This window comes from Balaenoptera ricei, chromosome 1, assembly GCF_028023285.1.
Source record: "Balaenoptera ricei isolate mBalRic1 chromosome 1, mBalRic1.hap2, whole genome shotgun sequence".
NCBI lineage: Eukaryota > Metazoa > Chordata > Mammalia > Artiodactyla > Balaenopteridae > Balaenoptera > Balaenoptera ricei.
The window spans coordinates 154850974-154872386 of NC_082639.1; the positions used below are offsets into that span (position 1 = coordinate 154850974).

Consider the following 21413-nt stretch of genomic DNA (forward strand, 5'->3'; position numbering starts at 1 on the left):
AAAAAATGTGTCTTCCAAAGAAGATCACTAAGAAATCACCTTAGTTATGGTAATTTCAGCTACTGGAAAAGTGAATGTCCGTGTGTGCACTCATACTTGTATGCCATTGGGCTTTTGGCTCCCCTCAAATGACACTCTCCTGGTGGTCTTCCTCCATCACACACACCTGCAGTGGACTGTTTGCTTGGTCTCAGGAGCCCAGCCCTGGGCCAGATGGAAGATATGGCTTGTCCCGTGAGCTCATCAGCAGTAATAGGCTGGCTGTGCTGACGAGATAGCCCTTCCCTTCCCCTAAGTGAAGGGAAGAGTGGCCACAAGCAGTGACTGAGACAGAGGCTGCCTGAGTCAGGATCTGGGCCTTGCTGCCTTCCCAGGCCTTTGCTGGCTATGTCCCTAGGCTGAATTGGGACTAGGAATCAAGTCCACAGTATTACCAATCTGGAGCTCTCCAACCCATCTGTATTAGTTTGCTAGGGCTACTGCAAAAAAGCACAGACTGGGTGGCTTAAACAACAGAAATTTATTGTCTCACAGTACTGGAGGCTAGAAGTCCAAAATCAAGGTGTCTGTAAGGTTGGTTCCTTCTGAGGACTTTGAGTGAGGGAAGGATCTGTCCCAGGCTTCTCTCCTTGGCTTGTTCACATCATCTTCCCTCAAAGCCTATCTGTCTCTGTGTCCAAATTTCCTTTCTTTAGAATGACACCAGTCGTATTTGATTAGAGCCCACTCTAATGACTGCATTTCAACTTGCTTACCTCTGTGAAGACTTTATCTCCAAGCACGATCACATTCTGAGATACTGCAGGTTATAGGACCTCAACATCTGAATTTGGGGGGGGGCACAATTCAGTCATAACACTACTCCATCACGGTCTCTCATTCATTGCTTTAAACTCCAAAACCTAAGTACCCTGCTTATGGCCCTTCTTGCCTGTGACAGCCTAGTGCTTCACCATCTCATGTGCTAGTACACAGCTCACTTAAGCATGCACTTTACATGCACTGGAGTTCTGTGCAGTGGGAAAGGTGAGGGAACTTTTATCAAGCACCTGTTAAGGGACATACAGGCCGTGAACTTCAGGTAATATAGATGTCTGCTTATTCCATGAGGCAATGCCAATATGGTACTTTATATCCTCACACCAATAAAAATGGTATTTATACTGCACTTGGAAAGTGCCAAATACTGTTCCAAGCACTTTATATGAAGTAATTTTTTGAATGCCCACAACACCCCTTTGAGGTGGGTACTATTATTTATGTCCATCTACAGATAAGAAACTGAGGCCCTGACAGCTTAAAAAACTTGCCCAAGTCTGTAGTAACTGATGGAGTTGGATTTGAATCTCAGTAGTTGGCTCCAGAGGCCATGCTTTTAATCATTACCTGATAGTGTTTGGAAAAGGCAGGACTATTACTCTCATTAAATAGATGAGGAAACTGAAACTGAGCAGCTAAGCAACTCACTCAGGGTCATAGGGGTAAAAGGCAGAGTGAAGGCAGAATTCCTGCCCTGGAAGCCACAGGGCTTCCCTCAGAAGGGACCAAGTGTCCTGAGTCCCTTCCCCATACCCCACTCCACTTATACAGGCCCACAGGTATTAGGGCCAACCCAGAATCTCTAAATCCTTATTTGTAGTTAGCCGTCTCCATACCGCAGGGTGATTATGGGTCATGAAGGAAGGGAGGCACCTACTCGACTTAGATCTAAATCTTTTCGATTTATTTTTCCTCCCAGTTGCTTCCAGTTCAGAAGACCACCAGCCCCAAGGGGTCAGATCTAGACCCCAGTCCCGGAATTTTCTCAGCCCGGATTAGAAGCGGGGGAGGGCGGTGGGGAAAGGGCTGGGCGGGGCTGGACCGCCCAGGAACGCAGAGTATCATATTTCTCGAAACTCGCCAATCCTGAACACAGGGGGGCGTGGCCACACCTGGGAGGCGTGGCTGGACGGCAGATGGGTCCGCGGCGTCCCGAGGCGAGGCGCTGACGTGAGCTTGGCTCACCTGGGCGGGGAAGGTGAGGGCTGGTGTGGGACTGGGAGCGGAGCCTGCAGTCCCTACCTGCGCAGAGCCAGGTGTTGCTTGCCCAACCGGCCGAGGAGAGCAGTGGCGACGGGTGATCCTGACTGGGGACTTGGTTCGGAGGGACGTTCGCTTCTGGCAGCCGGATTGAAGAAAGGTGGGGACGCCAACGTCTGGAGCCTCGCTTGAGGGAGGGAGGACACGCCCGCCGGTGAAGAAGCGTCCCCTCCAGAGTTTGTGGGGGTGAGGAAAGCTTGCTTAAGGACATCTTTTTGTTTGGGGATACCCTCCAGGGCTGGGTGCCCATCGCTCTGCTTCTGGTAGCTTTCGGGCGGTCCTAGCCCGGGGGCGCTGGGCCCTTACCGACCCCCTACTTCTGTCGACTCCCTTTCCCTCCCGCCCAAGTGGAGTGTGCGGCTCTCGGGCCCCTACCCACCAACCGTCGGGGAGCGCTAAGGCTCCTGCACCACGCTGGTCCTCCCAGCTCACTGCTCCGCAGGCCCCTGGATCCCGAAGAGGGAATTTCCCAGGCCGGCCGGCCCTTGATCTTGGTGGGTGTTTTGGGAAATTGCGCGTCGGGGCGGCCAGTCACTTTCGCCAGTTTGTTTCCTCTCCTGGGATTTGTTTAGCACCGTCAGGCCCCTGCCCTGGGCCTGAGAGACACCCGTGAATTTCCAAGTAGCTAAGATACGTGCTGGCGAGGGTGGCGCCGGGCGTGGTTGCTCTGGGGGTGAGGCCCTCTTCGCCTGAAACGGCTGGAGGGCTGGTATAGAGAAGTGGGGAATGTCTTCCAGGCCTGACTGGAAAGCAGGCCCAGGGTGCCACTGTTTACAGGGAGCCTGCTGTGTGGTAAAGGGGTCATCCCTACCCCAACCTTGCTCTCTTGGTGGATGTCAAAAGTGGAAGCCAGGGAAGGGAGAGGAAGAAGGCGTTTGAGTAGGGGTTGGTGAAGGCTGGTGCTGACCCAGGAGAGTAGTTTTCGATGTTTGTATAATGCGTGACAGCAGCACCTGTACCCTGTAGCTCCCTCTCTCCAGCCCCCAACTTCAGTCAAGCAGGGAGGCAGGGCGTGGGAATTATGGCTAGAGGCCCAGAATTTACCCCTGAACAGGGCTAAACTAAATGGAGGAAAGACTGGGGAACTTGGAAGATGGCATTTCAGGTCTCTCCAGGAGGAAGGGAAAAAGCAGGACCACTACTGAGGCCTGTCTGCAAGAAATGAGGGTGTGTGTTTTACTCTGAGCAAAACCATTGACGACTGAATCTTGGCTTTGGGGTGGCCGTGTTCCTGGAAACTAGTCTGGGCAGGGGCTGCAGAGGTGGCAGTATGGGTGTTTGTAGGGGACCTGTTCCCTGGAATGGGGATGTGAGAGAGGATGGTTTATGCCTTGGGGAGGTTAATAGTGTCCCTGCTCAGTGCCCAGTATGAGGGGAGTGGATGGGTTAAATCTTTGTTCTTTGGCTAGTTGAATACCTGTTGGAGACACAGGCCTTGAATTTTGCTGTGGTGGCAGCTAGAGATACCAGAGCTGAGTTAAACTAGGCTAAGCTTGTTCTGTGGGCATTGGGATTTGGGTCTTGAGAGTGTTCTGAAAGAGAACTCTGGTTTAGGTGTGTCTAAGGGTGGGTGTCATGCAGTCTTCTCCCTAACCACTTCGTTGGCCCTCCGTGCTGCTTGGATCTTTGTTGATGTTTTTCATTTACTTTCTTGGTGTATAGAAGAAGGGAGGGACTTAGAAGGCTGGGTGCAGTGGCAGGATATGGTACAGCACACTCTGACTCAGAAGTGTTGGGTCCAGGCCCCAGATAAAACACTTTGCTGTGCCTCAGTTAACCCAGCTGTAAAATGGGGATGATAACAATGGGGATGATAATTTCATTATGAGGATGAAATCAGACACTGTAAATAAAAGCGCATGTAAAAACTGTGAAGCCTATGTAGATAGAGAGGATTGTTGTTACCATGGTTTCATTAGCTGAAGGCCATCATCTTTTATATCTCCCAGTGGCCAAGAAATGTCTTAGCTTCCTGTGGTTAAAAAAAATACTACTTGTAGTGTTTTGTTTTTAAATTGTGAATCGAAACATGTCATTGTAGGAAAATGTGAATCGTATATAAAAGTACTTAGGCACGTATAAAATTCACCCACAGTCCTATCACCAGGTAACCACTAAGAACGTCTTGTTGCATCGATGTGTTATTTCTTTCCCTTTTAAAAATTCTCTGTGCTTATGTACACAAGTGCATGTTATGTTACAAGATGGAGAGACTACCATGCAGTCAATATTGTATGATGCCTTTTCCCCCCTTAAGTACATATTTAAACATTTTCCCAAATCCAGTAAAAATTCTTCAGATGCCTCGATGTTAATGGCTACTTGATATTGCAGCCTATGAATGTCTAATTAGATATTTTTCTCTGTGATTTTGGTTGCTTCCAAATTTTCCCTCTCTGCCTGTTCTTATCGTCTAAGGTACTGGGTGGCAGGTGGAGGAGATCTTGGTCGACTTTCAGAAGGTGGAGAGGGTTAGCTGTGATGGAGGTGGGGCATGGAGGAGGAGGAGGAGGCTGGGGCAGCGTTGCTCCTGTGTACTGCCATCTTGGGGGAATGCTGAGAACACAGGGCTCTAGATCTTCGTCATCGACCTCTAAGGGTGGCTGCCCTCCCTCCCCATCACTCTGTGCAGTGCCTCGTGTTGGCCTGGTTGCCTTAATTTTTTTTGATGTGCTGTGGATCAACTAGGATAAGCCCTGTTCTTCAAAGCGCATGATCTGTCAAGAGACATGTGGATTTCACATGTCTGCCAGGCCTCGACACAAGACTGACCAATATTGCAACAGAAATTCTCAAAAGCCCCTCACTAGGTGGACCAGTTTGCTGCCCATTTCCCTGTTCTCTTTGTTCTTCCTTTACCCCATCCCCCTTCCCGAAGGCCAGGACTGAGGAAGAGAAGGCTAGAACTTGCCCTGGGGAGAATATGCATTCCCTCCTCCTTATAAGGTAAATGTTCTCCATGGTTTGATAGCTTGACTTTGCTGTCCTACAGAGCAACCTACACCAAGGCCAAGAACATGGGGGTGGGGGGCACTTGAATACCGAGTGCCACCTCACCTGCCCACTGTGAGCTGCTCCCAGCGGGGAAGGTTTCAGTTGCAGAACTCGGTAATTGGGTCAGAAGGCTCAGGTGAGAGCAGGTCCTGCCTTGCTCTTAAAGTGCCAGTGACCGAGCTGGGTTTGAGTTTTCCCGTTTGTTGGGAGCCTGGCTGGGGAGAGAAGTGGCCTTAGGACCCACCCCTTAAGCTAAGCTCCTCCAAGGGGGAGCCTTCGGCTGACTCAGCTGGTTTGGTTTCTGAACCGTGTTCCAGGTGGGAATCTTTCTGGGTGGGAAGGTGACTTATTTATCTTCCTTTTCTCAGGTCATTGGATGTTTGAGCAATTCCAATGTGGATTTCTTCAGGGAGTCTGATGAGAACATTGTGTTTAGTAACTAATGTCGCCCTTGTCACACAGCAGCTGACGGACAAATATTTGTTGAATGAACGTTCTTTTGCAGGCCTGTCTTTCTCACCTGAAGTAAAAACAAAGAGAAATGAGAACGCCAAAAAATCTAAACACAGCACACCAGGCAAACACTTCTCCGGTAACTGCTTTTTCCTTTAGGCACCCAATCTGGGCAGGCCTTTGTTTCCCGCTGTGAGTGCTGGCCGCTGCCACCGAATGTTATCTGCTACGCTATGCCCTTTATGAGAATCAATTGCAGACTTTACCCAGGCTGGCTCCTGCAACCAATCAGTTCAATTCGGCCTCTGTGGGGAGGTAAACAGACCCAGGTGAGGAGGCTATCCTAGCAGTACAGAGCTTGTCTTATGACTGGTTTTAGTACTCTAGGGTTAGGAACTGTGGTATTTGATCATTCTAGGGCATCTTAGCTTTACCAGACTCAGGGACAGGGCAGGGTTCTTACACTTTGTCTCCAGTGCTCCCAAGCCTTCTCCTAGACACTGGATTTTCAGTGGGGATAACCAGCTCAGACCCCCACCCCCTGCATTTTTTTTTTTTTGGTGCAGAACCTTTGGGTGGCCCAGAGAAAGGAAAACTGACTTGAGGCCCAGCTCTCAGATCCCTGTGGATACAACTGCCTGCTCATCTATGTAAGTGAGGACTTTGGAACCAGGGACCATCCCTCGCCTACTTCTCTCTCATCACAATGCTGTCATTTCTTACTAAAATATTCCCATTCACCTTAGTTGTCTAAAAAGAGAGTATGCTTCAAGTTCTTGCCTATATACCTGCTGTTTCCATAACTTTTTTCTTCCTTCTCCCGAGATGAGATTGAAAAGAACAGTTTCTCTCCTCTTCCCTTGGTACTTGTGGAAGGACTGTTTTCCAGCAGGGATGACATCATCTTTTTATTTTTCTGCCTCAGGATTTAAATAGAAGAAATGTGATCTACTTACCTGATAAGTCTGATTTGGCTAGAGTATGAAAAATAAATGGCTTTGGAATAAGAATCAAAAGAACCTTTTACCCTCTTTTCTTTTCTTCCCCACCTGGCACAGTTTATTCCCATATTTAGTTTCTTTGCTGTAATCTAATGAAACTGTAGCTCTATCATATGGGAACAGTGGCTGGGAACTTTTCCCAGGGGCTGGCCTAATTCTCCTCTCCCCATTTCTTCCCCCTCCCCCCAACCCAGATCATGGCTCTCCACCCCCGCAGAGTTCGGCTGAAGCCCTGGTTGGTGGCCCAAGTGGATAGTGGCCTGTATCCTGGGCTCATCTGGCTACATAGGGACTCCAAACGCTTCCAGATTCCCTGGAAACATGCCACCCGGCATAGCCCCCAACAGGAGGAGGAAAATACCATTTTCAAGGTAAAGGTCTTCTTTCACCATCTGACTTGAAGTGTTTTCCAGTTCTCTCAGACCTTTCTGGTTTCTTGTTCTTCTGTTTTCAATTTTGGCTTGAAGAAGGTACTAGATCCAAAATGCTGATGCAACAAAGAGAATGTTTATGATGGGGGGGTGGGGGCAAACTTAGCAGGCATAGTAATTTCTCTTGTTGGGGCATGTCTGTTATGGTTGAGGCCATTTATTCTTTCCCATTGGTCAAAGCTACTCAACTCACGTCCCAAGGGATCCCAGGTGTGACCAGCTAAACTCCTGTAAGTGCATGTATGCTGTGGTTGTTCTAGAGCTCCCAAGGGTCAGCCAGCAATCAACCCTTCATTCGCTCAGGGCTCTTGCTCTGGCCCGGGAATGGCTGTCCAGATCAGGGCAGAACTACTGAGCGTTAGCAGGCTCCTAACAGCCTGTAGCATGGGTGTCGAGGGCCCTTTGCAAGTTTTTCTTTTGATGTTAAAACATTTTGCCCCATCCATAACCTCCGCTTAAAAATGAAAGGCGATTTAATTACAGGTTTTTATTCTACAAATATGTTTTCCTAACTGAAGAGTAGCTCTGATGTGAGAGTTATTTTGCTTCACTGAAAATAAGATTGAATCACATGGCATTTCATAAAATGTAAGGGAAACCAAAGTCTAAGACAGAAGTAGGTGGGAAGGGGTATTATGTGGTTTGTAACTCCGGAGCCCATGCCTCTGCTCCAGACCAACTTCTCTGTGCTGGTCAGTCTTCCATCTCATGAGTAGCTTTAGTTCCTGCACTCCCAAGACACGGAGAAACGAGTTTCCCCATTTCTTCCCTGACTGTAAGCTGGAAGTCAGAAGTGAAATCCAGTCCCTACCCTGAGCCTCTCAAGATTGATGCTCCAGGTTCTTGCTGAGACTGGGCCAGGAAAGGTGGACTCATACCTCAAAGGAGAGCCAACTAGAGTTGTTTCCCCCCCAACTCAGTTATATTGGGTGTAGAGGTGAGAGGTGGAGAAAAAATTGGCCTGTGAATACTTAGAAAGTAAATGAATGCTTTTAATGTAAAAATTAAATAATGATATGAAAGTGGTAAGGAAAACATCTATAAATCAGCACCAGTTATTGGAGCTGGCATCAGAGGGGGATGGGCCTGCCCTGGCCCAGCTGGCCTCTGGCTGTGGCCTTGGTCTGAAACTGGACTTGCTGTTGAAGTGCCTAGTGGTGGCTGGCCATGGGGGAGGAGGCTGGTTCCTGAAAGCTCCACTCGTGAGAATGTTCTGTATGCTTAGGGCTTGAGGAAAAATTGGCTGTGGGAAGCTGCTTTGTCTTACTGATATCTGTGTATCTGTTTGCAGAATGCTAAGGGAGGGCCTGGGTGTCAGGAGAAGAGTGAGGGTGCTTTCACAGATCCCACGCTCTGACAGGCCTTTGGCAGGATATGGGGTGTGGGCGGTGATGACTAGCATTAAATGGGTGCCTGTTCCATACCCTAGGTCCGTTATCTCATTTGCTTCTCGACAACACTGTAAGGGGGGCGGCACCCTCATGTTATAGATGCAAAAGCTGAGTCTCAGAGGGGCTATGTAACTTGCCCAAGTCACATAGCCAATAAGTGGTGGGGTTAGGGTTTGAACCCAGGCCTATCAGCTCCCCCATTATCAGACGGCCCCTTCTGACCAGGAGCTGGAAGACCTGGCTTCAGATCCTACTACCATCACTTGCATGTGCGGTCTTGGACAAGTCACATAATCTCTTTGGGCTTTAGCTTCCCCTTCAGTAAAATGGGGATAAAACCAATCTTGCCTGCCTCACAGGATTGTTGTGAGAATTGAGTGAAATCAGTGTATGGGAAGGGACTCGTAAATTGCCATAAAAATGCAGAGACTGTGTCCATTTTAGGAAGAGAAATAGGGACCTGCCCAGTGACCAGAATCTCAGAAGCAAGACTCGGAATGGGTTTGAATAAGGGATGTTTATAAAGCACAACGATTGTCATGTGGTGGGTACCACCCTCTGCTGCATCAGCCAGGTTCTCTGCATCATCTGAGTGGGCCCTGGGGAATGGCTGTGTTGTGAGCAGGATGTCTGGGGCTGTGGTTCTGAGTTAGTCTGGCTGCTCTCTGTGGAGGGGCAGGGATTCAGGGAGCCACAGAAATTTTGCAGACCTGTGCCAAAGTCAGCACAGCCCAAGCCAGCTGGATGGGGCCAGAGGGGGAGTGGGCACGGAGGATCAAACAAAGAGAGGGGAAAACGTGAGGAGGCAGCAGCCAGCTACTGCCAGGTGCAACTGGAGATGTGCCTCTCCGACACTAGGGACTCACTAGGGTGAGGTTGAAATCCCCTACAGGGGGTTGGATGGAATGGAGCCTGCTGAGTGCCCAAGGGCAGCAGCTTTGTCAAACTGCTTCATTCCATACTGCACATCAAGTGGAGGAGCCCCCAGGTCTGAGAAGATGGTGAGAAGAAATGAGTGAATTGGAGGAGAAGGATTTAGATTGGCTATTGGGAGAAGCTTCCTCATGATTGTGAGGCTCTGCAGGGATTGACTGAGGGAGACCAGAGAGCTCAAAGGATGGGGCCGGAAAAATTCCACTTCGGCTTGAGGAAGCAGTCTACGTTCAGGAGCGGAGGCGGGGAGTTGGGACTGGACAAGCGATATGCCCTCTCCACTTGAACAAGCTGCCGTGTGCTTCCTGATCTTGAGTCCTCTGCAAAAGACATCCCCCTTTTCTGCACCGGCACATACGTCACACCCCTGAAGAAAGTGTAGACATCTGAGATACGTTAACCGTGGGGGAGGGCTGATAATCCCGTGAACAGACACAGAAATGCCTGTTAGACCTGGAAATTGAAAACCAGAGAGGCGGGGCCACACTGGTTTTGGCCCAGGCCACCAGCCATTGGCCCAGGCCACCAGCCACTGGTGTTCCCAGCAAAATGTTCCCAGTGTGGGAGTTTGAGGAAGTAGGGAAAGGCAGGCGGTTTGAGTTTATTAGGACTTGAGGCCCTCAGCCTCCCACTGAGGCAAGCTGAACCCCCAGAGCGTGCTTCCTGCCCTCCTTTGGGCTACTACTCCTAAAGGTACTTGGTTTCAACAGTTATTTGTACATCAGATTGAAGACTGAAGGGAGAGGGAACAGCAAGCCTAAATTCTTCATATCATACGCCATCTCCCTTTCTCTTCTTATTATATAAGCAATTCATGTCAAAAACAAATAAGTAAAACAAAACAAAATTACCTGAAATCCTGCTATCCAAAAGTTACCATTAGTATTTTGGTGTATATTTGTTCCAGATTTTTCTTTATTTTCAACCCCTCATTATGGCCATCGTAGTCTTGACAGGCGATGTTGGCACAAGCACTAGAGATGAGGCTCCTCTTTTTAAAAGATTGTATTTGCATTTGGCTTCATTTCCCTCAGACCCTGCCTTGCCTGGTCCCCAGGGTGGTGTTTCCTGCTGCAGTCTCTGTAAATTGGAGTTGGGGTGATGGGGCGGTCAGGCAGGGCTGTGTGTATCTGTGTCTGTATGAGGGAGGGCGGGCACACTTTCCAGTGTTTCTGGGCAACAAGCAGGCACTCACTGCAGTTTCCTATCCCTCAGGCCTGGGCTGTGGAGACAGGGAAGTACCAGGAAGGGGTGGACGACCCCGACCCAGCTAAATGGAAGGCCCAGCTCCGCTGTGCGCTCAACAAGAGCAGGGAATTCAACCTGATGTACGATGGCACCAAGGAGGTGCCCATGAACCCCGTGAAGATATATCAAGTGTGTGACATCCCCCAGCCCCAGGGCTCGATCATTAACCCAGGTGAGGCCCCAGCTGCTGGGGAGAAGGTGGACAGTATGCCAGGTTCCGGGCTGGACCCTTAAAGCGATAGACGACTTGAAAGTCGTCTCGCTTACAAAGTTGAAGACTGGTAAAGCAAGAAATCCTGTCCTTAGAAAGAACGCAGAGAACAAAAGATATAAACTCAGCAAAGTCTTCCTGCTCACCCAGTGGAACAGTAAAGCATTAGAAAGAAGAGGGGGTATTGAGTTCTGTAAAAAATAACTTCTCTTGGGACTCAACACTGAGAAGAGAGGCCAGATAGTTTAGAAGAAGGAGGGATTAAAACTTAGAAGGTCTGAGTTATAAACCTCGTTCTTTCCATTTCACTACTTGTGGGACATTGAATCAAGTCATTCGACCTTTTGAGCCTCAGCTTCTTCCACTATGAAATCTGGGTTCTCATCTTTCCTGTATATTTCAAAGGCTGTTCTAAGAATCAATTGACATGACATTATGAAGGCTATTAAGTTCTCTTTATAAATGATGGGTAAGTGATCATTTAATTTGTATGGTATTTTTCCTAGGAGAATACCACCAGATCCCTATATTTACTCAATGTTTAACAAGTTCCGACTAAGAGCCAGTTAATTTAGACTTGACCTCCAGTGAATCTAGTGAGGCTCTGCCCTGAGGGAAGGGTCTGTCTTCACATTAAGCTTACAAAGGAGAGAAGCTGTGGTCCTTGGGTCCTTAGAAGGGATGCTAATGTGTAGAAAGGGGTTTAGAGTAGGAATTAAAAGATTTCTAGGCGAAGGGAGTAGGGCCTGCAGCTCCTGGATAGGGGAGGGGATGAGAGCTTGCACTGGGGCTCCGTAGGAGGAGCTGGGAGTGGGGTGAAATACCCTTAGTTCCCACTCTTTGGCATTGAGGGTGCACACTGAACCCAAGGAGCCTCTGTGCTGGCAGTGCCTAGCTTGAACAGTGGGTCAGCTGCAGGGGTGACAGTGCAATGTGAGCGGCTCACTTGTGACCTTTGTGTGTGTGCGTGTGTCTGTTTCTCGGGTAGGATCCACTGGGTCTGCTCCTTGGGATGAGAAAGATAATGATGCGGATGAAGAAGATGAGGAAGATGAGCTGGACCAGTCACAGCACCACGTTCCCATCCAGGACACCTTCCCCTTCCTGAACATCAATGGTGAGTGGGGGTGCGGGGTGGGACAGAGGCATGGAGAGGATGTAAGGGGCTTTGATTTTGCAACCGTTGACACCATATCCACCATGGCACTGGGAGCAGCGACCAGGCCCTGTGGCCAGGCCGCCAGTCTGTTAGCAAGTAGGAGTCATAGGCAAAGGAACTCCATAGGCATAGTTATCCCAGTGGGGTGGCTTCTAGGCAGAGAGAGCATCTTCTGAATCTTATGTGATAATTCAGAGAAATTTAAAAATTAAATTCATTCTCAATCCCGCATACAAATACACAAGCTGTTATAAATTTTGCTGATTTCCTTCAGGCCAAGTGCAGAGATCATTTTCGTGAATTGTAGGCAAACTCTTCTGCTATTTCCCTCGGTATAAATTTTCTGTCACTGCCTTAACAGCCTCTGCTAAGGCTGTGTCATGGGAAACTTGCGGCGCTACAGCTCTTAATACTAGGCTCTGATAAAATTTATCTACTAGAGACTTTTATCTTTTTTTTAGATTGACTTTTTGAATTCAGCTTCCCAGGAAAGATGAGTTTAGAGGTTGGAGGGTCACTGTGAGACAGAGCAGGTACTGCATCTCCCATTGCACATTCTGGGGATGCTCAGACACAAGGTGAATTGCTCTTCTGCAGCATCCTCACTTGAACTTTTCACTGACGTGCTCCTAGTCGTATGACTTGCATTCAGTTGAGTAGCTTTTCACTACTTTTCTAAGTTCCATCTGACTGCTAGGGTCAAATGAGATACTTTTGCCACCTAGAAAATTTAGTATATCAAGATGATTCCTGTAGGGTTTTGGAGTGCCCTACTCTAGGTGATGCCCCATCTTTTGAGAATCAGGAAATGACTCTTATCTGTCTACTTGCCCTCCTGCACTTACCCTGTCATTTATAACTTTGCAACCAAGTGATGAGTAAAGACAATGATCATAGAGCTCTCTCAGGTTAATATTGCCACAGCTACATTCCCACTTGGTGCAATTTTAAGATTTGGACATTTGGAAATGTGAGATCCTTTCCCAAATCTTTGGCTGACTCATTCTGTTATTCTCACCCCTTAAAAGGATGCACCCCATTTCCAGGATCCTGATTTCCCATTTTTTTTTTTCATGTTTTTTTAAAGCTAATGTTGTGTGGCCTTATGTTATGGGCCACCTTGGATCCTTTATGGAAACATGTGAACATATATTAAAAATAAAAAAGTAAAATGGGTACATAGGTATAACCAGACTCGTACACAAAGGGTCAAAGAAACCTTAACCTCTGTGATTTCAGAGCTGTTGGGCAGAGGAAGAAGAATTGTTGAAGAATAGATGCTTAAAAGGTGAGGCTAGGAGGAAAAATCTGTAAACTTTGGAGTGAGCCAACTTTGACAATAGCAGGGATATAGGATGTGTTTTTCATTCTCTCTTTTAAAAGCTTTAACTGGATACTTTTGAATAAATAATACTCTTACATGGTTTAACATTCATAATGGTACAAAAAGGAAATCAGCTGAAAGGTTTTCCTTCTATCCTGTCTGAACAGTTCCTTCCCTGGAGGAGACAGATCTTTCCAGGTTCTTGAGTATCCTTCCAGATGTTTCAGGCATGTAAAAAAGTATCTGTTTGTTTTTAAAGGAATTTCTATACATTAACACTTACTCGAAGCTAATCAACCAATTTAGTTGAGTTCATTTTATGGAAGACAACCAGTTTCTATTTAATTGCTGGGTTCAAATTTTGTAACAGGGAATCTCTCATTCATGCCTGTTCTAATTTAACCCCAGAGAGTACCCACTTGTCTGTTAATCATCAGCAAATGCATGTTTTCAGAATTACGAGTTTATGAGAGAACTAATAAGATTAGGAAGCAGGAGCGGGGGAACCTTACTTCTTTTGGTGTTTGTTGGGGGAATTACTGATGGGCTGCCACACTGAGTTGTGGTCCAGTGTTGGACCTTTTAGGTTTTAGAGCTTCGGACCCAGGTGATATGCATGTGTGGTGCTCCTGCCTGCTCACCCACATCCTTCTGTTCTAGGTTCTCCCATAGCACCAGCCAGTGTGGGCAACTGCAGCGTGGGTAACTGCAGTGTGGGCAACTGCAGCCCCGAAGCAGTGTGGCCCAAAACGGAACCTCTGGAGATGGAAGTACCCCAGGCACCTATACAGCCTTTCTATAGCTCTCCAGAGCTGTGGATCAGCTCTCTCCCAAGTAAGTGAGCCTTGATTTCCTAGCTGGATCTTCAGCTCCTATTACAGTCCATTTCCTGCCCCACCTTCTGCCTCCATTTCTTTGCCATGTATAGAATAGTCCCCCAGGCAGCCTCTGTGTCTGGTTCCTGGCTGGCTGATGAGTCACCAGGAACTAAAGAAACATTAGCCCATACCTACTTGCCCATGGGGATGCTCTGATTGGTGCTGTGCAGCTCTAGGTTACTCACCTGTTAGGTGGGTGGAAGGCCTGGGTTTATCAGTTTGCCTAGGGGATTTGAGGACAAGGTCAGTTGTGGGATGGGGAGGTTAATGACTGTGGATTTGGTCAAGGAGGCTCTTGGGTTTTGAGGGACTTTAGGACCCAGAGAAAATCTCTTTCTGAATTGGGTACAAATTGATCTCAGTGAAGAATCATTGTCATTGCACCTCCCTTTCACACTACACATGGTAGGGGAGGTACCGGGGGAGTACTAGCATTTTGTCCAAGAGGCTGATAGCTTTGATAAGACCTATAGGATTCAATGGACACTTGCTGAGTGAAAATTTACTTTGTTGTGAACTGTGTCCTTCTATGATATATTATTAGAACATATCAACAGTGTGTGTGCATCTGTGTAATTTTCAGAAATATGCCTTGCTATTGCTTATTGTTCCTCTGGTTTCTTTAAACAGTGAGTCAAAAATGATACACAAACCAGATGCTGCCTTAGTTTTCAGCGCCTTCCAATGCCTATTGATGTAAAGACTCAGTCAGTACAAAATGGGGAGACCAGGACCCAGAACTTTGGTTGGAGAAATTCTAGCTGTTAGGGTGTGGTGACGGAACAGAGATAGTATAGATGGAATTTGAACTATTTGCTTCAAGGCAGCCTTTTGAGTGAATATTCCAGGGATATGTTGATGTCTCCCTTTGTTGCAGGAAGGATAACTATGGCAGTGGCCTTCCTGAATGCTGGTTGAAAGGTGGCTTGATCTTGATGGACTTGCATGAGTCTTAGGGATGGACGGGCAGAGCAGCAGAGCAGGACTCTCACTGTCCCCCCTCACCTTGCAGTGACTGACCTGGACATCAAATTTCAGTACCGTGGGAAGGAGTATGCGCAGACCATGACGGTGAGCAACCCCCAGGGCTGCCGGCTCTTCTATGGAGACCTGGGTCCCATGCCTGACCAGGAGGAGCTCTTTGGTCCCGTCAGCCTGGAGCAGGTCAAGTTCCCAGGTCCGGAGCACATCACCAATGAGAAGCAGAAGCTGTTCACCAGCAAGCTGCTAGACGTCATGGACAGAGGACTGATCCTGGAGGTCAGCGGTCATGCCATCTATGCCATCAGGCTGTGCCAGTGCAAGGTGTACTGGTCTGGGCCATGTGCCCCATCGCTTGTTGCCCCCAACCTGATCGAGAGACAAAAGAAGGTCAAACTGTTTTGTCTGGAAACGTTCCTTAGTGGTGAGTCTTTTTGCAGACGATTGATGGTGGGAACTGCTCCCTGCAAGTATGTCTTCCTCCTTCCTGCCCCCCTTTCCTGGCTCTGCAAAGATCTTAACCAAACAATTTCTTCTGGAGGAAGTCAAGGTAGAAGGGGACCTTGATTCTGAAAAATAAAAGTGACCTGGGCAACAAAGAAGGGTGTTCCACCCCAAAGCTGTGTATTTGAAGCCAGTTTTAGGTGGTTGTGGCTCCTTTATTGGCAGAAGGAGGAGACAGCCTTGTTATTGCTCCCCAAATTCTACCAGCTTATCCTTAACTTTGGAAGGTGACCCTGTTCATCATAATCAGCAAAACATATACTCTTCTCATTTGGGACATATTTGAGTGGCAAATTTAAGCAGACATATTTAGGGAGAGCACTGAGATGTGAATTTCCCAATGTGATTTGAACCCTAAGTCTGGTGTAAGTGATGTCCAGTAGAACCCTCTGGAATGATGAAAATGTTCTATATTTGTATTGTTCAATATGGTAGCCACTAGCCACCTGTGGCTATTGAGTATGTAGATGTAACTAATGTGACTAAGGAACTATTTAATTTTAATGAATTTAAATTCAATACCCACATGTTGTGGCCAGTGGCTACTATTCTGGACAGGATAAAAGAAAGTATTTACTGAGTAGGTGTGGAATGACCCAGCACACCAAACTCCATGCTCTTCCATGTTCTGCAGATCTCATTGCCCACCAGAAAGGACAGATAGAGAAACAGCCACCATTTGAGATCTACTTATGCTTTGGGGAAGAATGGCCAGATGGGAAACCTCAGGAAAGGAAACTCATCTTGGTTCAGGTGAGGAGATAATAATGTGTCAACAACTCTTTGCCTTTTTATCAATCCTTTAGCCCCTAGGTCTGGGCTTGAGCCCTGAGTGAGGATCCATCAGCCTCTGTGGGTTTTAATCCCATCAGATGTAGCAACTTGAGCTTTGTACATTGTACAGTAGGACCAGGCTGGAGAATACAGTGTCCTCAAAGCAAGTGACTGATTCAGGGGACACCTTGTTCTCTTACTGACATTAGAGTCTTGCTGAAACCTAACAGGATATGACTCTTTCTAGCTCTTTTAGAAAAACCTTTTGAGGTACTTTTAAGAACGTGTTCTTATTCTGGAAAGTGGCAGCAAGACCACTTGGGTTTGGCTGTGGATTTGTGCATCAAGACAGGCAATAGATGAAATTTGGGTAAAAGTCTTGCTAAATAAGCAGTTATTTATTTAGGCATGTGCTGTGATGCTACTTCTAGGTTCTTTACCTTCATTTGAACCAAATTCTAACGTGAACCTTGGCAGGATGGTCCAGAGAGATGAAGGCATAGTCTGTATCTAGACATTAAAGTGGTGGGCTTCCCCACAGCCTCACTGGTCCTTCCTTCAATCTTGGGCCCCTCCTGCTGTTTAAAAATACCCTTTCCTCAGTGGATAGCTGTGTGCTCTGTGTCCTGAACAGGTCATTCCGGTGGTGGCTCGGATGATCTATGAGATGTTTTCTGGTGATTTCACACGATCCTTTGACAGTGGCAGTGTCCGCCTGCAGATCTCAACTCCAGACATCAAGGATAACATTGTTGCTCAGCTGAAGCAGCTGTACCGCATCCTTCAAACCCAGGAAAGCTGGCAGCCCATGCAGCCCACCCCCAGCATGCAACTGTCCCCTGCCCTGCCAGCCCAGTAATCATGAATGCCATCTTCCTTCTCTTTTTTACAGTATTGTACATATGGATATTTTTTATTAGTCAGATTTAACCAGCTTTTAAACCTGTCTTCTTTCTAACAATATTAGTACTCTCTGACTCTCCAAATATGCCTAGCTTTTAAAGTTGATTTAATTTATGGAAAAATCACCCTTCATACTTTCCCTTTCTTTTTTAAACCTCCCCATGGTAGTGTAATGTAGTAGAAGGAGATTTGGCCTGGGAGTTTGGACACCAGGGTTCTAGCTGCAGCTTTGCTTCCAGTGGTGTGACCTTGAACCAAGTCATTTAGCCTCTGGGCTTCAGATTCATTACTGTAAAATGAAGGAGTTGGAATGATGCCTGAAATAATGCCAGCTTTAAAACTCTGACTCAGTGACTTCATTCTACTTGTACAAGGCCAAACTGCCTGGAACAGAACATTTCTGCCTTGTTCTTGCACCACATTTTTTTTTTTTTTTTTTGCTTTCATTAAAGTTCCCTCAAGCACTGATTTGTCCAGGATTGATCTCCGTTTGACCTGTTCTGCTAGTATAGTAAGCTGGCTCCCTGATGGGGGAAGAGGGAGGGAGGGGCGCCGGCTGGTTGCTTGGGAACCAAGCTAGATATCTAAATAGAAATAGGTGCCAAAGTCTGAAAGTCACCCAGCCTGCGGAGCAAAAACTCACAAATTGAGCTTCTGAAGGGAAGCTGTTGATGTAGAAGGCTTAGGGATTCTGTAGAAGAATTGGTCGTCAGGTTTTCAACTCATCACCACTGAAATACGGACATACTTCAGAGATATTGCAGGGCTAGTCCCAAACCACTGCAATAAAGTGAATATTGCAATAAAGCAAGTCACACAAATTTTTTGGTTTCCCAGTGCATATAAAAGTTATGTTTACATTATACTGTAGTCTGTTAAGTGTGCAATAGCATTATGTCTAAAAATACAAATGCGCATACCTTAATTAAAAATACTTGGGGACTTCCCTGGTGGTGCAGTGGTTAAGAATCTGCCTGCCAATGCAGGGGACATGGGTTCGAGCCCTGGTCTGGGAAGATCTCACATGCCACGGAGCAACTAAGCCCGTGTGCCACAACTACTGAGCCTGCGCTCTACAGCCCGAGAGCCACAACTACTGAGCCCGCGTGCTGCAACTACTCAAGCCTGCGCGCCTAGAGCCCGTGCTCCACAACAAGAGAAGCCACGTCAATGAGAAGCCCGTGCACTGCAATGAAGAGTAGCCCCCCCTCGCTGCAACTAGAGAAAGCCCGCGCACAGCAACAAAGACCAAACGTAGCCAAAAATAAACAATAAATAAATTAATTAAAAAAAAATAAAGATACTTGATTGCTAAAAAATGGTAATGATCATCTAAGCCTTCAGCAGGTCATAATCTTTTTGCAATAGTTACATCAAAGATCACTGATCACGGATCACCGTAACAAACATAACAATAAAAAAGTTTAAGTATTGTGAGAACTACCAAAACATCACACACAGACATGAAGTGAAAAAATGCTGTTGGAAAAATGGCGCCAATAGGCTTGCTTGACGCAGGGTTGCCACAAATCCTCAATTTGTAAAAAACAGTATCTGCAAAGTGCAATAAAGCAAAACACAATAAAATGAGGTATGTCTGTACCACTGTGTGTGTGTGGTAGATGACAGTATATAACTCAGTGATAGCCTTTGGAGAGGATAGAACTCTCTTGTTCTTTTCTCCCTTCTTTGAGGAAGACCTGAGAGTGAGCTGGGCATCCAGGACCAACTCCTGTGACCACAGAGGAGACAGGGACAGTTCCTCCTTGTATGGAGATGTTTACAGTCTTCCTGTCATTTGGATTTTTTGTGGATGGGAAAAATGGGGTGTTGGATGTGTTAAGGTCCAGGTGAAGAAGGGCTGGGCAGTGCTTTTCTGGAAATGGCTCACCTAGCACAAACCTGCTTGTCTCCCTTCCTGGTGGAGGTAGCTGGGTGTGAACAGTTAAGGTGAAGAGTGTAGATTAAGGTGTAGAACATTGCAGCTATGGCTGCCACAAACTGGTCTGATCTATCAACTTTTGCTCTGTCCCTGACCCTTTGACTCTGTTTTGTTTTTGTTTGTTTTGTTTTTTAGGATGAAATTATACATAATTTAAACTCCAGGACCTAAATGGAAAACAAGAGGCTTATCTCTGGTTGCAGGTTCCAACCCTCCTGAATACTGATACCTATGTGTGCCATGCCATATTAAGAAAGTCCATGTCTGGTCTGCTACCCTTAAAGCAAGCCACCTCCTACTTGCTACTGTAGTTGAGCTAGCTGTAAAGTTGGGCTAGCTTTATTTCAAAAAACCCTCAATCACAAGTGGCAATGGGACTTATTTATTTAGAAAGCTTAAGCTGTGGTTTTAGGGTCTCTAAGGAACCTAGTAGCATCTGCTATTACTAATGCGTGACCAAGAGAAATCTGGGTGTTCTATCTAAGGGACCTAGTAGAATCTGCTGTTAATAAAGCATGACCAAGAGAAATCTGGGTGCTCAGGTGCTCAGCTGTGAGCAGAAGTTGGGCTTCTAGAGACCAGGAAACATGCAAGGTATAGGAACTTTATATTTTGGGGGCATTTTGTTGAGTGGGTGAAGTGAGGGATTTGGTCTTGATGTCTGGCTGCCTCTGTCTGTATCTGCATAGCTCAAAGTTAGAAAGAATCCACAGAAAATACATTGGGAGGGCAACTGCTGGGTCTGGGCTGGTCCCTTCCCCTTATTCTGTGAGACGCTAACAGCCAGGCTGTACATCTGGATGGGGGCCCAGAAAATGTGAGCTGGCAAAGGGTGTAGAGAACGGTGTTCTTAAGTGCCAAGAAGGATTGAACTTTTAGTATGTGATTGTAATGAAAAGCTGATGAATATGTTAGAGGAATGGATGAGTGGTTTTATGTGGTCTTAACCCAGTAGTGTAGTTTCTTCCTTGTTCTTTATCCTTTTCAGAACACTGGGAGAGTGCATGCAGGGCTCTCCACTGATCTCCCTCAGTGCTCCTACTCTGGTCCGGATGCCAGGTGTCCTTTCTTGGAGACTCGGCCTGCTATCTCCTTTGGTGGCTACACCACTCATTCCCTTGGTGTTTTCTGCTTCCTTGCCTTCACCTTGCTTAAGACTGGGAAGGGAGTTAGGTGGTGTCACCAGCTTTTTGTTTTCTTCACTGTCCACCCCACTAAACTAGATTAGCTGTAGTTGTCAATTGGGAGGGCAAATGTTGGATCTGGACTGGTCCCTTGCCCACATAATTAGGTCCCTGGCTATATGTTCCCATAGCACCCTATTATTCCTCTTTCAGAATAATCAATTCCCTTGTAATTGCTCAGTTTGTGTCCTGCATGACTACAGACTTGCTGGAGGTAGGGACTGTTTGTCTTGGACTTTGCTGCCAGCCCTTAGCACAATGTCTGGTACATAGTATGTTCTCAAATATTTATTGTTAGAATAAATGCATTAACTCAATACATCCTTCATTTCAGAAACTGATTGCTAACTACCATGGGACAATAAAGTAAATATGGGGATGGAAAAAATTCTAAAATTAGTTTCTGCTCTGCTTCTGACTCCCTCTGAGCTAAGAACGTTAGCGTGGGAGCCCCTACAAGCTGGACCTCCTTCCAGGCTGGCCCCACCTTTACTCTACAGTGGTCTCTTTTCACAGTCTGAAGATGCCACCAAGGTACAGCCAGGAGTGAAACTTCCAGTGTAGATGACTGCAGTTCCCTTAGCCTCTGCCCTGCCCATGTATCAATAAATTTGGGCTATTTCTTCAGATACGAATTTTCTCAAGAAATCTTTCCCTTCGTGGTATGAGTCATATCACTGGTAGTTAACCTTTCAGTGAAATAACTTTTTCTTCCTAATGACCTGATTGAAAAGCTTCTGCACTTCTGCCTCTCACTTCTCATGTGAAGTCAGCAAACTGAATTCTTCAACTTGAGCTCCAAGAAGGTGGGGTTTTTGTCTGTTTTCTACGCTGTAATACTTCCAGCGCCCAGACGCATACCTAGCACACATTTGTTCAGAGTAAATACTCATGCACTTCACACCCTGCTTAGAGATGACAAACTTTGGCCAGGACGCCTGTCCACCCACTTCTCGGAATTCAGCCTCTCAGGATTTAGGTAGGTCAAAGTAAAAAACAAAAAACTTCCCAGCACCCACAGGT

General features: G+C 46.8%; 1 protein-coding gene across 5 annotated transcripts; it reads left to right on the forward strand.

The window, feature by feature from the left end:
- Window positions 1–1965: 1965 nt before the first annotated feature.
- IRF6 (interferon regulatory factor 6) lies at window positions 1966–18866 on the forward strand. Of its 5 annotated transcripts, none has more exons than XM_059938880.1 (10): window positions 1966–2265; window positions 5579–5665; window positions 6093–6176; window positions 6722–6898; window positions 10498–10702; window positions 11730–11858; window positions 13885–14058; window positions 15115–15507; window positions 16222–16340; window positions 16996–18866. In XM_059938880.1, exons 4-10 carry the CDS (start codon window positions 6725–6727, stop codon window positions 17218–17220), a joined length of 1419 nt encoding a protein of 472 aa, XP_059794863.1. In that variant the 5' UTR covers window positions 1966–2265; window positions 5579–5665; window positions 6093–6176; window positions 6722–6724; the 3' UTR covers window positions 17221–18866. The 5 variants fall into 5 exon arrangements, with proteins under 5 accessions (XP_059794863.1, XP_059794854.1, XP_059794882.1 ...); XM_059938871.1 differs by lacking the exon at window positions 5579–5665 and adding an exon at window positions 5686–5855; XM_059938899.1 differs by lacking the exon at window positions 5579–5665 and adding an exon at window positions 5686–5855 and having other exon boundaries at window positions 1966–2179.
- The last annotated feature ends 2547 nt before the right edge of the window (window positions 18867–21413 follow it).